Source organism: Indicator indicator, chromosome 32 (assembly GCF_027791375.1).
Source record: "Indicator indicator isolate 239-I01 chromosome 32, UM_Iind_1.1, whole genome shotgun sequence".
In the NCBI taxonomy this organism is placed as follows: domain Eukaryota; kingdom Metazoa; phylum Chordata; class Aves; order Piciformes; family Indicatoridae; genus Indicator; species Indicator indicator.
In genome coordinates, this window is record NC_072041.1 from 5,771,638 (window position 1) to 5,786,602 (window position 14,965).

General features: G+C 40.7%; 1 protein-coding gene across 2 annotated transcripts in view; it reads left to right on the forward strand.

Annotated features, from left to right (window-relative positions):
• Positions 1 to 2,714: 2,714 nt before the first annotated feature.
• The window catches only part of VPS13D (vacuolar protein sorting 13 homolog D), a 94,499-nt gene continuing 82,248 nt past the window's right edge, over positions 2,715 to 14,965 (forward strand). For both annotated transcript variants that reach the window (XM_054394928.1, XM_054394929.1), the window contains exons 1-17: positions 2,715 to 2,858; positions 3,731 to 3,808; positions 4,022 to 4,212; positions 4,690 to 4,770; positions 5,955 to 6,071; positions 6,297 to 6,401; positions 6,685 to 6,855; positions 8,104 to 8,204; positions 8,790 to 8,958; positions 9,288 to 9,380; positions 10,076 to 10,280; positions 10,832 to 11,005; positions 11,472 to 11,602; positions 12,296 to 12,368; positions 12,859 to 13,029; positions 13,859 to 13,989; positions 14,605 to 14,737. In XM_054394928.1, the coding sequence (XP_054250903.1) occupies positions 2,762 to 2,858; positions 3,731 to 3,808; positions 4,022 to 4,212; positions 4,690 to 4,770; positions 5,955 to 6,071; positions 6,297 to 6,401; positions 6,685 to 6,855; positions 8,104 to 8,204; positions 8,790 to 8,958; positions 9,288 to 9,380; positions 10,076 to 10,280; positions 10,832 to 11,005; positions 11,472 to 11,602; positions 12,296 to 12,368; positions 12,859 to 13,029; positions 13,859 to 13,989; positions 14,605 to 14,737 (2,221 nt within the window). In that variant the 5' untranslated portion in view covers positions 2,715 to 2,761. The remainder of the gene's footprint in view (positions 2,859 to 3,730; positions 3,809 to 4,021; positions 4,213 to 4,689; positions 4,771 to 5,954; positions 6,072 to 6,296; positions 6,402 to 6,684; positions 6,856 to 8,103; positions 8,205 to 8,789; positions 8,959 to 9,287; positions 9,381 to 10,075; positions 10,281 to 10,831; positions 11,006 to 11,471; positions 11,603 to 12,295; positions 12,369 to 12,858; positions 13,030 to 13,858; positions 13,990 to 14,604; positions 14,738 to 14,965) is intronic.

Sequence of the window (14,965 nt, forward strand, 5' to 3'; positions counted from 1 at the left end):
TTTGCTTATAAAAAGTAAAAATAAAGCCAGCGTTTTTGTAATTACATTTATATTCAAGATTCCTAAGCTCTTCATTAAACAACATTTATTGAACAACGTTTCACTTCAGCGCCGCCAAACAAAGTCGTAACTTTGACTCCAGCCTGGCTAAATTCTTTGTTTACTGTCATTTACGCCACGCGGCGGCTGCCATAAGGGGCCCCTCAGGAGGACCGCGGTCTGATGAACGCTTCTGGCCAGGCCTCGCAGGGACGCAGCCGCTATATCCAGCTCTACCGTCGGCGAGACGCTCCTCTTCCGGGACTGCGGGGCGGTGCGCAGCGAGGCCGGCCCTGTCCAGCCCCGCCTCAAGGAGGCGGAGGCGGTGCAGATCGATAGCTCGGCACTCTCCTACCTAGGCGTCCCTCGTTCGGTTTTCCGGGAATCGATTGGCGTGCGGCCGGCCGACCCCCACGCACTATCCAGGAGCGGCTGCCACTGGGAGCCCAGGTGGGTACCGGCGGCGTGGGGTGATGCCGCCTTGGCCCTGGGCCTTGACTGTCGTTTCCTCCTGCGTCAGCCTCAGCTCCGAACTCGGCTATGGCTGCGTGGCGCGGGCCCGGTCCTGAGGGGCCCCTCCCTGCCTCACGCCCCTCACAGGGCTCCGCCCCGCCGCCCCGGCACCAGGGGGGCGGGGGGCGAGGGGTACTCGCGGGGTCCCTCGTCCTTAAGCCTCGGGGCAGCGGAGGAGAGCGCTCCCCTTCCGCTCTCAGCCCCGCGGCCAGGCCTCAGGGTGCCCCTCAGGCGCCCTCCCCGCGTGGCGCAGGCCGCTTGCCCCTAGCCTGTTCGTGGCTTCCTCGGGGCTCTCTCCGGCCGCCTCTGCGCAAGGTGACCTTTCGCTCCGCCACGCGTTGCGTGCCAACAGGTCTCTCCTGTCTGTGTCCTCCTCCCCACGATGTGTTCGCTTGCGTGGAAAGGGAGAGAAGGGAGGCTGCTCTGAAGGTACCTCCCGCCCTTCTCGAGTAACCGGACGCTGAGAAAAATGCCCCCCATCTCCCTTCGCACTGACAGGCGACATCGTCCCAACTCTCTTCCCTCATTGCTGCGCAGCCTTTGAGCTATCGCTGGCCTCGCTTCCTCAAGGCCTGTCTTGTCCGTCTTGTTGAAAAAATTGTATCTTTTTTCCAGAAAAAGCCATTTTTGAGTGAGGTCCTGGTTTGGACTTTGTTTCTCATCCTGCTAATCACCGCATATTAAACAAAATATCAAACCATTGTCATAAAAAACGTGCTCTGTTTTCCTTTTGGTTGTCACAGCAGTGGACTAGAAAGTTGCAAATGTAAAGTCCTTAAAACATTCGAAAGGTTTGTAAATATTTTTTTTCATGTACCACGAGTTTAGTTTAAGGAGGTAGTTTATTTGCCGTTCTTCCGACAACTTCATGCACTGGAGGCTTTCAGTCACTGGGGTGCTTCAGTGCTTCTGAATGTTTCTTCAGATCTTTCGTCTGATTTAGTTCCTAACAGCCATAGATTTCTTATTTCTGATACTGATATTTTAAAGGATAATATGACAAGGATTAGTGCTTTTCTCCCCCGCCCCCTTTTTTTTTTCTTTTCCTCCCCAGATTGTTTTAAGAAATAAAGGCTTAAATGTTGGGGCCTAAAATCAAGCAAACCTCTCTGTGGTAAACCCCTGAATCTTAGTATAAAATTTCAAATGTGTGTCTTGAAGTTGTCATTTTCTTCTCTTGTAAAGAGGTCTGCATAACTTACTGTTCTGCTCTGTAGAGACCAATCTTATGTATGCTGGTTTAGGGAGGTATGTGGTGTTGGGAGACTTTGCTAAACACAGAACTGATGCATTTCTAACTACAAGATATGGCCTGCATGCTTTTTACCTTACTGTAATAACATGCTTGATCCTACCCTTGCAGAAGCTAATAGCAGTTTTGCAATTCACTGGTTAAACCTTGAACAAGGACTTAGGATTTTAGTGGTCTTGATTGCCACACACATCGAAACAAGAAATGGTTGGAGAAGAGTACAAAGGGATATGTTTGCATGTAGGACTAGCGTTGCTTCTCTACTGTAGCCTTTTACCTGTCCTTGTTGATCTGTGTTATCACTTTGAGAACTTTAGAGTAAACTGTTGAGCTATTTATGCAGCTTGTATCTGAGTAATTCCCACCCATACGCTCATCCCAAAAAAGGGGGTTGGGTAGGGAGAGTTGTTGCACAGATCACATAAGAATTGTACAAAAATACACTCAAAAGCTCTGGACAGTTACTTTTGAGCAGGCTTCCAAAACCAGGATGCTAGCAACTGGCAGCAGAAGTCGAAGAGGCCAGTACAATAGTGCTGCAGATCATTATGGATTTTCAGTCTTCCCTTTATGGACTAGGATTGTAGATGGGCCTTCCTGATTATTGCAACAAAATGTGGTGGTTTGATGAGAAAAAGGATGGAACGATCAACTTAATTTGCAAATGGGGATGGTGTGTAGTCGCCAAAGCTCTATGAAATTGATGTAGGACTTAGAAGGGTGTAGCATAAAGCATGTTTTAGGGCAGAAATCAAGCTGAGTGGTTTCACTGCTTTTTAGATTGATGACAATAAGAATTACAGAGATAACAGTAAGTCAGCTCTGCTCAGACTCTGTATTTCAGACAGTAATTTTCTTGTTTGTTTTTTTTTTTTCTTTCAGAGTTGAGGCTGTAATCATGAAACAGAAATTCAGAAAATGACAGAAAAACGTTAGTCACCTTCTTCTAGGACAGTCATGTTGGAAGGATTGGTAGCCTGGGTCCTCAACACCTATTTGGGCAAATATGTCAATAACCTGAACACAGACCAACTTTCAGTGGCTCTTCTAAAGGGTGAGGCTTTGTGGTATTTTCTGTAGTGTTTTCCTTCTGTGATTAAAAACAACCTCAACACTTCAGTTTTTGTAATCACTGGAAGATTATTACTTAATACTGTGTTTAATGTTCATATAAACCCTTTTAATGGAGTTCTGTGTTAGCACTTCATGAGAAATAATGACTTCTCTTGTGTTCCTGTCTTTGCTGCTTTTTGTCAACATTGTTAAACCGATTTCTGTCAAACTTTCCCAAGTATGCTCAGCATATCTTATCAGCAGGTTTGATTTAGATAATATGTGATTGTCATGTCTCTTAATATTGTTCAGTAACTTTCCTGTTGAGGGACTGTGCAGAAAGTGTTCTGTATTCCTTACCTCTTGGTGTTAGTAGTTACTCCCCTGTAGTTAAGACTTCTGGTTTATGTCATATTGTGCGATGTTACCTTCATGAGTCTTGTACTTTTACAGAGTCCTCAGATCAACGCCTTCTAATTTACCTTTTGCTGCTGTTACCTGCTGTTTGTAGAGAGAATACTGTATTACACTTCACAGCTTTTCTGTGTCTGCTTTTTGTAATATTGAGAAAATATTTGAAGTACCTCTTTTGAAAAGACAGAAGCAGCTTTCTCCTTGGTTACAATCAAGTTCAGATCTAAAGCCATGCAGAAGATTGTTTCTAGATGACATCATCAAATAGCTTGAGTACATGGCATTGGAAAATTAGCAAATATGTTAAATAACCATTGCAATTGTAACGCAACTTGAAGTGATTGACTCTTCTCATGAAATCCTGTTCGATTGTTACTCGGTTTAGGCTTCTAATGTTAAAGTTGGCATTGTTTGACATTATTTTGTTTAAGACTTGCCTTTTTTTTCTGCTTTATGTAGGTGCTGTTGAATTGGAAAACTTGCCACTAAAGAAGGATGCCTTGAAGGAACTGGAATTACCATTTGAAGTAAAGGCAGGTTTGTATTTGGCTTGTGTGTGCAGGACAAATAAGCAGGAATAATCTTTACATGTGAGTCAGAAGCTTGAACAAATTAAGTAGCCTGGTTTTCAGGTTATCCAGTTCTGGTTTATCTTGTTTGTTTCTTACACCACTTTTTCTTCCAGGTTTTCCAAGAGTGATAAAGTGTGTTTATCCAGGAATCTGATATCTCTGTATTTTGTGTATCTAGGTTTCATTGGCAAAATAACTCTCCAGATACCTTTTTGTCGCCCACATGTGGATCCATGGGTGATATCTGTCTCAAAACTGCACTTAATTGGTGCACCAGAAAAAAAGGAAGATTTTGATGAGGAAAGGGAGAAGTTGCAAGAAAGAGAACACAAGAAAGCCCTTCTTCTAGCCCTTGAAGAAAAATGGAAAGTGAGTCATCCTTGTCTTTTATGTTGAAGAAATAGTTGTGGTAGATGGATTTTGCTGAAGTCTAACAAGTAGAACAAGTGCATAAGGAGCTAAGTTAGAATTTGATTCACACATGCTAACAATGCTATTTCTGCCTCATCCCGTCATCTTGAGTGTCCTGCATGTGCTGGGACTCTGGAATGGGTTGCCCAGGGAGGTTGTGGATGCTTCCTCCCTAGGAGTGTTCAAGGCCAGGTTGGATGAAGCCTTGAGCAGCCAAGTCTAGTTGAGGGACGTCCCTGCCCTTGGTGGGGAGGTTGGAGTAGATGATTTCTAAGGTCTTTTCCAACCTAGGCCATTCTGTGTTTCTATCCTGGAGATACTGAAATAGTTCCTTTTCTTTTTCCTTACTCATAGCAATTTCAGTGTGACAGGTGTATTGTTTCCTGACCAGCTGTTACAGAGGTGGGTAATGCTTATCCCTCTTTTCTCTTTTAGAAAGAACGACAGCAGAAAGGGGAATCCTACTGGTACTCAGTTACTGCATCTGTAGTCACACGAATTGTAGAGAACATTGAAGTAAGCATTTGCATTGTAAAGCTTTTCCCACTTAAGAATTACACTGTGCTTTCCATTGTGTAGTCCTCAGAGAAGAAATATGTAAATCAGAGGCAGATGTTTGGCAGACCATAGTCCCTTTTCAGACTGAACCTTTGTAACTTCAGTCTTAAACTAGTCCTGATGGGGACTTCTGGGAAGGAAAAACCCTACCCCCTGCTTTTACTAGGGAAAACACGAAGTTCTTTTTGTTTTTAACACTAGCTGGAGAAAGAATTTGCATGGAATCTGGTGGATTTTGCTCACATTTAAATTCTTTGATTTATGAACCCACCAAAATAACAGAATTGTTTACAAAGGAAAGAGCATGATTTACGTTGTTAAAAAGATAACTTGTAAAGAAACAAATCTCTGCTGATCTGTGATTTTGATTATTTGACTGCACATTGCCTCTCAAGTTCTTTAATTACCCTTTTTCTACTATTTGATAAAAATCTGCCATGTATCTTCTAGGTTTCAAAATGACTCAAAAGTGGCTGTTACACTCTGCTCCTTTTTGTCTTTGGAAATCCTAATGTAGTTAATGACGTTTTAGCAACATTGATGTGATTTATGTTTAAGAACCGGAAGCTTTCTTCATATTGCTTGCTAAAGTTCATCTGCTTGCCTCCATGAAAGGATTATCCTTCATTCTTGTTGCCTGCAGATAGACAGGCTATAGTATTTGGTAGCATTTCAACTCACTAGAGGCAATTTAGAAGCAAGATACCTCAGACTACTTGTTTTTCCTGATATGTTTGAGAAGAGTGTATTTGGTTCAGGAGCTTAAGTTGTACTTTTCTCTGTCCTGGACTCTGGGAAAGCACAGCAACTTGGTGCTCTCAAATTTTTTACCAATATAAAATTAATTTTGTGTCACCTTGTATGGTTATTTGTTTGTAATTCTGGCTTATGCTGGTGATTCTGATACATGAACTAGATTTGTGTCTTAAGCAATTACACATTTGCCTTTAAATGGAGAATAGTAGGATAGCAAAATAAAGTACACTGGCTTGTGAAAGTGGCTAGTTAATCTGGGGGAGAAAGACAGGGGCTTGTTGGAGAATTACAGAAATTAAATATTAAATTGCCTTAGTATTAATCAGTAGTACCACTGGCCACTCTGATGGAAATAGTTGTCTCTAGTAATATTTTTTTTTTCCTAGTTAAAAATTCAGGATGTCCATTTGAGGTTTGAAGATGGTGTCACAAATCCTCTGCAGCCATTTGCCTTTGGCATATGCATCAAAAATGTATCGATGCAAAATGCAGTGTTTGAACCAGTGAGTATGGCATTTTGTACCGGAACACGTGGCAGCTGAGGTCTGATGCTTCATTTTATGGGTGCTAGTAAATACTTAGTAAAATGTATAGCATATTAATAAACTTCTGGTTATTGTGATAAATGGATTTGGGCATTTCATACTGTTTATTTGGCATATGGAACTGGAAACTCTGTGGTACATGGTGTGTGTGATCTTGCCTTTATTCTACTTGTTCTACTTCAGGTGGAGAAGCTGATGAGGAAAAAACAGTTGGATGTTGCTGACTTCAGTGTTTATTGGGATACCAACTGCACCTTATTGGGTGACCTGCCTCCTGGAAAGCTACAGGTACAAGAGAGAATTTTGTTGTTAGTCTGTTTCCTATATTGCAGACCTAATTGGCTCTGAATTCTTTGGATGTGGTGCTTTTAAGAGCAACAGAAGTTTATGGTTTCATGCTGTGATGATAATACACTTGTGAAACCCACAAAGGTGTGAAGAGAGAGCATGCTTAGGAGGATTTTTAATGGACTGGCATGCTAATAAAGTGTATTATGGTAAAAAACCCCACTGCATCTTAGTAAGTATTGTGTATTCATTCTTAGAGAATAAATTTGCTTGTGTCCCACAGGAAGCAATGGATAAAAGTATGGAAAATCGTGATCATAACTACATCATGGAACCTGTTTGCACTTCTGCTCTTCTCAAGAGAAATTGTTCTAAGGAGCCTTTAAGATCACGCCAGACTCCGCGGCTTGAGTGTGACATTCAGCTTGAGACTATACCCTTGAAGCTTTCACAGGTGAATACCAACCATCTTCATTTAACTCTCAATATCTGAAACAGAGACAGTTGAGTGGGAAGGTAAACGAGGCCATCATGAACTCTGTGCTGGTAACCATGTTAGGATGAGTTGGGTGTCCAAAGTACTTAGCCTTCAAGATGGCTTAAGTACCTGCATGCTGGGTTGTGTGCTGCTTTTTGTTCAGTTTCTAACAAAACGTCTGATTTCAGAAGATAGTCCTTTTAGTTTTGGTTATCACAATGTCTACAAATTCAGGTTGGTATGTTGACAAGGAGTATGTTTTTCCTTTCCCACATACTGCAGCTGTTGTTTGTGTGTCAGTGCTTCTGAAGAGCATGCTGATAAAATGCCACCTTGAATTACCTGTCGCTAAGAAAGCAGTTGCTAATTCAAACAGTGAAATAGCTGCAGGGTCAAAATGTGTGGTAGTGTCTCTGGCATCTTACATACCAATTATTGGAGTGGAAAATGAATGCTTTGTTAAGGATTTTGTTTGAGCAAACCAAGTATTCAAAATTATTTAATTATTTTACTGCAGCTGATTATTGCAAAAAAAAAAATTACGTTGTTGATTGCTTCTTGCAGTAATAGGAGGGGTGCATGGCAGGGTTAGTGTACAGGATGTGTAGTAGGGGCTGATATCAGGCTGATAATCTGAGATGGAAGGAGATTTTATTCTGTGTTTGTAAAGCTGGAAGCCTGCAAATTGAACATCACACACGAACTGCCTAGCTATTAGGAGAAGATACGTGACACTGGAGAACCAGATTATGAATTGGGATTAACATTAATGTCCTGCATCATTAATTGGTGGGGACAGTCCTTTTAGCAGGGCCTGTTGGGGTAGGACAAGGGATGATGGTTTGAAACTAGAAGGGAGAAGATTCAGACTGGAGAGAAGGAAGAAAATTTTTACAGTGACAGTGGTGAGTCCCTGTCCCAAGTTGCCAAGAGAGGTGGGAGATGTTCCATCCCTGGAAATATTCCAGATCAGGTTGTCTGGGGCTCTGAGCAACCTGCTGTAGTTGCAGATGTCCCTGGTGACTGTGATTCCATGAGTAATCTTGATTCTGAAGCCATATGTAGGTCATTGATCTAGGTAAACTAAGTCTGGGTTTTGGTTGGGTTTTTTTGTTTGTTTGTCTTGGTTTGTTTGTTTGCTTTCTTGTTTGGTTTTCCCCTCCTTTTGCTTTGGAGAGCACTGCAGTGTTGGCCTAATTGATCTGTGTCTTGTTTCACTAAAAGATGCAGTATCAGCAGATCATGGGATTTTTGAAGGAACTGGCTCGGAAGGAGCGACAGCTGAAGTTCAGGAAGTGGAGGCCAAAGGCTGCAGTAACAGAGAGGTCAGTATATCTGTGGCTGTGCTGCTCTTAGTCTGCTGTTAAAAACTGTACTAGACAGACTAGAGTGAAGACATATAAAAAGGTAGACAGAAATCATACATTAGAGTTTCAGTTTTCTTGTGTTGTTCTCATACCTCATAAAGCAGTTTTAAACATTCAGCTGTAATTCAGACTTTAAACCCTTCTTTCACAGCTTCCAAGAACTGAAATTACGAATTGGAGTTTCTACTCCCATGTGTGCACTGAGGTGCTCTGAAAACTTCTTTGTGGAAAGAGCCATATTAAGTTTCCTTTAATGATAAATAAGATGGTACCAGTTCAGACTGTGGGTCTGTGGAGCTCAACATTTTGTTGTCTATTCCTAATATGTAACAGCTCTGCTCAGTCCCACTGAAGAGGTAGGACTTTGCAGAGCACTGTTCTACAGAACCAGCCCACACGTGTGCTGACTCTAATACCAATATTTTTCTGGCCAGTTGCCTTCATTTTTTTTCTTCGCTGAACCTCTCCTGGACCTTTCACCAGTTTGACATGCATTTGTGTTTTTGAAAATGCTGGTAATACAGTGATTTGAAACCATTTCAGCTGCCGAGAGTGGTGGATCTTTGCTTTGAATGCCAGTCTGTCGGAGATCAGGGAGCAGAGACGGCGCTCCACCTGGGAGTTCGCCTTGCATCGGGCCCAAGACGCAGTGTCTTACACTGACATGTATTACAGCAAGCTGAAGGGGGAACCACTGTCTGCTGCAGACGAGGTATTTAGACTTGAGTTTGCCGTTAAGTTTTGTGCTGCACACGTTTTTTCTGATAGGAGGACAGACTTGGGCAATGGATTTTTACCATGAAAAGTGTTACAATAAGGCATTTTGTAATGGAAATAAACTTTGATGACCTTTGTAATACTGTAATGTCAGTGTTGTGGTTGCCCACATGACCTCTCTTGATTTCATCTGCTTAGGTGTTAGGATCCCATAAATGCCATGGTAGTTTTCTTTGTGAATCTCTAACAGTGCAGAGATGTTCGTGAACAAGATGCTGTATTCCTTTAGTGCAGTGATTTTTTTTACCTTTTTTGTCTTTTCAGGCAGAAATGCATCGTATTGAGGATGAGCAAACCTATGAAGAGTTGAAGATACTGTATGAGGTAGTTCATGATAAGTTTCATGACCTAGCTGAGGTGAGGAACATTTTGCATATGGGGGAATATTTGGAATCTTGAAGTGAAATGTTGTGAGGTGCTGTGTTCTGTTCTTCTGGAGAGTGGTAGCCTGTATTTATTTGATTTAGAAGTGTGGCATTAATGCTAAAACTGCAAGCAGTGCTCAGTTCTTGCAGTTTTTACTCGTGTCACTTGCACAGTGAGATCTTTTGCATAGTCATATGATGATCTTCCTCAGTAGTAACTGCCAGACTTCCTAGGGCAGGTACTCTTCATGTTAAAAGCAGGGAGTGAAGGTAAAGGGCTCTAATGAGTATTTTCCTAGAGTAAATGTGTGGCAGAAATGAGCCTCATGTAAATGGCTTCCTGAGCACACTTCATAAAACATAAATTAGTTTCTGATGTCTTCTCTCTTCCAGGTAGAGCTGATAAAATTTAGAGCATTTTATGGTGTCAAATGACTTTCTTTGAATTATTACTTCTACACTAAGGTTCAAATAATGCCATATGGCTTCATATATGAATATGCAGCCCTTAACTGGTGGTATGCTTGTTATTTCTTTGCTGCCACTCTCCCAAGAGGCTAAATAATGATTGAAAATATCCCTGCTAGTGTACTGAAGAGTGCTGAATAGATGAAATTGTAGTTTTATTGTGACTTTTCTGTATGGTTGTGATACTCTTTCACTTAGCAGCAGTGTGTTTGTCTTCAGAGTATTAAAGAGCCATTGCCTGATACCCCTGGAGGGTCCCCTAGCACTGAATCTGCACATGGCACTGGGATGCTGCAGTACCTTCAGTCCTGGTTTCCTGGCTGGGGAGGCTGGTATGGATATGCTCAGCAAACATACGAAGGTGAACCTTTTGAGGGGCTGCTGCCAGACCCAAAGGAACAGTGGAATCCAGAAGAAATACTGGGTATGGAAATTCAGGGGTTTCTGTTTCTTTTCAAGGCTGTTAACGCTGTCATAGTTAGATACCTGGTGAAGGTAAACAGAAACAACTCTTTGGTTCTGCGCTGTTCAAAGGTTGTGTGTCACCTGGTGCAGTTGGGCAGCAGAGCCTGTCTAAAGCTTAGCAATCTGTCAAAAAAATCTGGGTGCCTGGTGTACCTGCTTATTTCTAAAGGGATGTATGAATACATTGTTTTCCACTAGATGTTTATGGCAAAGAGCTCTGGGACCTTTTCAGGCGGGTGGGGGGTCAGGTAGCATGCTGTGACTGGGTGTAACATTAACAGTACTGGAATCTCTGTAGATTCAGGTTTAAGTTACTTTAATTGAAATCTTGCCCTGTGGGACATGCAGTTTTGTTAAGGAAGAAGGTGTATCTGCTCTATTCTTCATTTATATTGTTCTCTCCTAAAACTGGGGGAATTTGTTCTCAATTTCAGAGAAACTTTTTTTATTCTTCAGTAAATTCCAGAAACTTACATACTGTGTTTTGTCTTTTTTTTTTTTTTTAATTAGGTGGAGATGAAATTTTTGATCCTGCTGCAGATGCTTCTAGCATGAATACCTTTACAAAGAGAGATCATGTTTTTGCTAAATTAAATCTACAGTTGCAGGGTGGTTCTTTCACTCTGCTGCATAAGAAGATGGTGCATGCTGAGGAGACTGCTTTTATGCAGCTGGAGTTTTCAGGTATCAAGTCCATTTCTCTTCTTCCTCGTAGAAGACCAGAGCTTTGTCCACTTCCAGACCTTCCTTTGATTTTTAATTCTTCAATTACTATACTGAAACAAAGTTCAAATTTCAAAGATGAGAACAGCTTGTGGAAATTGATGAATCAAGTGGAAATTAGTTTCTCTCTTCAGATGTATGAGTGATTTCAACACAAATCTAATTTTAGACATTGCAAAAGGAAGACAGCTGTGGAAATATTTGCTTCATAGTCGTTGTGATGTATTTCTGTCTGTCAGTTTTTAAACAGAAACAAATATATGGGGTTGGACTGTATGAGCTTTAAAGGTCCCTTCCAACTTAAAACATTTTGTAAGTCCTTTCAAAAGGCTTGTTTGTTGGATGATAAATGTTATCTGTAACATGCAAATAAAACCTGTTCTGTGTACTCACAGAAATAAAAGCAGTTCATGTATTTCTGTTCCAGGCGTGAAGATCTTAGCAGAATCCCTTCCTCGCAGAAATTCTTCCCTTCTCAAAGTTCGGCTTGGTGGTCTTTTTCTGAGGGATTTGGCAACAGAAGGGACCATATTTCCAGTTCTTGTTTACCCAAATCCTGTAGGTGAAAAAAAAACTCTTTTAAGCTTTTGAAATAGTTATATTCCAAGACTCAACACATTCTTGGTTTGTATTATCTCAGAAAGAGAACATGTGCTAGTCTTGAAGAAAAATTTCTACTTGTTGGACGTGCTTTTCCCCTCCTTTTCCAAAGATCATTATTTGCTCTGTATACTTGCAATGTTAATATTACAGTTACATGTGTTGGGAAGAAGATGACTTGTTGAACAAGGTTTGATTTCTGGAACAAGCAGCGATTGTTCTGTTTTGTAAAGCTTTTGGGTGCCAGTAAGGCATTATTACACCTGTGTACTGCTACACCTAGAGCAGAAATACAGAATTTTTTTTTCCTTCCTTCTTAATGAAGTGATGAAAAGATTTCAAATACCTCTTCTGAGCAAACAACGTTTGACTGTACTTCATGAGAATTTCTCATGTCATTTGTCATTTGTGGAGAACTGGCTGAAGTTTGCACTTTAGTCTGTCTGCTCTTGTGTAGACAGCATGAGCTTTAGTCATAGAACTTTAGTCATACTTCTCTTGATTGCATCATGCAAATAAATTATGTCTGTAGTCTGAGATGATTATATATTAACTTAAAAACTAACCATAACAGAAAAGACTTTTATGCATGTATCAGGTGACTTGGTTGGTTCTACCTAAACAATCTTTCCTTTTTTAAATTCTTATCAGCAAAAGGAGGTTGGCTGCATGTCTTCCTTTGGACTCCAGAGTTTGTCCTCAGAAATGACTAATCAGAACACTGGTAAAGTTTTCATTTTATATTTGTTGATAACAAGTATACAAGAGAGTCAGACCAGAACTTTCATAACGGGTGTCTAAAGTGTGAATTTGTGCAAAAGATAAAAGATAAAATCAGATAGGCTTTCTTCAGACTTCGGGGTGTGCAAGTTGACTTTAAATGAAGTAAGAAAGTAAGTAATTCAGGACAACAGGAGTTGCATTTGCTCTTTGTCTTGTTTAAAAATAGAAAAAAAAATATTGTCAAGAGTTCAATATTAGGCCCCCAGCCCTGAAAATGTTTCTCTATGTACAGACATGTTGAATTCTGTTGATTGTAGAAGTCAGTCATCTTGCTTTTGTCTTACCAAAGAGTTTTCAGATGTCCTGCTTTGCTAGTAGTACCAATTAAAAATTAGTAGTGACATTCTTTGGGGTTTGCTTTTTTGCTTTTATCCATTTGTTTGGTTTGGGGGGTTTTTGCAACTGTTTTTTGTAACTAATTTCTTCCTCAGTTGCAGATCCTGATGCCCCAGTGTTTGAGATGCTTTATGAAAGAAATCCAATCCACAACAATTTTGAGAGGCGCCTGGAAGTCAGTACCAGACCTCTAAACATTATTTACAATCCACAAGCCATTAAGAAAGTAGCTGACTTCTTCTACAAGGGAAGGGTTCATACCTCAGGTTAACCTTTAATGTGCTTTTTTTTGGTGGGGTTGGGGATTTTTTGGTAGTGTTACATCTTTTTTTTATCTTTGATTTTTGTTTCTCAGAAATGTAATGCACTGTTCAATCTCCACTTTAAATTCATGTCAAACCATACTCTTGAGTCTTCTCTAGATAGTTTTTGTTGTTTGCTTCTTTAACTGAATCAGGGTTTTACTGGGGCAGTCTCCTGAAATGTCTACTTTAAAATTGCAAGTTGCTGCTGTACCATATAGTGGATGTTTATGCTGCCTAAATTAAAATGTGTAAATAGGGAGGCCGGGGGTTTTTTTGGCAAACAGCAAAAGATTTAAGTTATCTGGCGCAGAGATGTAGATGGCATTTACCTTTTCTCACAGGGTGAGAGTATTCAGTAAATCTTAGAGCTAAAGTTTAAATCAAACAAGCCAACAACCAAACCAAAAAGACTGCCTGCACATTCCACAGATGCTGACCTTTAGTCAGCGTTTCTCTGCTGCCGTACTTATCACCTTTTCGGTCTCCCTCAAATTTAGTAACTCAGGTTGAAGGTCTGTCACATAAACCAGACAATGTCTTACAAAACCAGACAAAAGTTTGGGAAGTGTTCTTTTAGTGGCATTTTTCTGTGCTTAGATACTTCCTTTTTTTCTATGAAGCAACCTGGTGTCTAGGCACAGCTTTCAACTGCTCTGTTTTCCTGTCCTTTATTGTATTGCTATGATTAAACTGAGATCTTTTCTTTTTTCTCTTTAGATTTTTTTTTTCTTTCTGATTCAATAACAGACGGACAAAGTTATACCTAATCAGTTTTGTATCTCTTGTGCAGGTTTTGGATATCAGTCTGAGTTAGAGGCAAGAGTGGCTGAAGCTGCTAGAAGACAGTACAATAAGCTGAAAATGCAGACAAAAGCTGAAATCAGGCAAACTATTGATCGTTTACTAGTAGGAGACTTCATTGTAAGTTCTTGCCCCGAAATTGTTTATGTAGGCTGTTTTGGTGTATGCTTTAGCACTCGGAAGTTCTAAAGACTGGGAGTTGTTTGTTGTTAGTTTCTGTGGTGATCTTTTCAAGAAAGTGGGCAGTTTCACATGTGGCATTGTATAATATTCCCTTTGCTGCCAGTCTGTTTTTGTGGTGCAGACCTGTTGTGATTAATGGAAGAATAGTAGTATTATGTTCTTTACCCTGTTCCTGAGTTGACTTCATGCCAGCTTGTTGGCTCTGGTGTGCATTGGAGCTCTGTTGCATCAGTCTTACTGAATTTATGGATGGCCTTGACAAGGATTTGTCTGATGTTATGTAAAAGGCTGATTGAATCTCCTCAACTTAGTGATGGGGAGTCCCTCTGGAGAGGGACATAGCATGGGATGTTTCACCTACTGCAAGTGTCTGTTCATTGACTGTGGTGGGAGCCTGTGGTTTAACAAGCTGCCAAACTTTAATGTAGCTGAAGGTTTTGCAGGTTAGCAAAAAGTGGCTAACTAGATTGATCTGTTTGACATGGCTGTTTTGTTGTATGTGAAGGGAAGTGATTTTTTACGGGCTGTTTTATCTTTCTTCTTAACTTTCAGGAAAACAGCAAAAGCTGGACTGTGTGCCTTGATATTTCTGCCCCTCAGGTGATCTTCCCTGATGATTTCAAATGTGTGGATCCAGTGTTAGTTGTTGTAGATCTGGGAAGAATATTACTTACCAATTCTCAAGGTATGTTCTAGAGTTACTACAGCTTTCCTTTTCTTCTCACCTTCTCTCAGAAACTTCTGGCTGTTTAGACAGTAGAGATGCCTAATGATTATTTCCCCTATACATGTGTAGATTTTCACATCGTAATTTGAGGATCAAAAGAATTGCAGAGGCAGAGTCATGGATTTATTTTTTTAACAACTTGATTAAATCTTGTAGTAATCAAAGTTGGGTTAAAAACGAGACAAC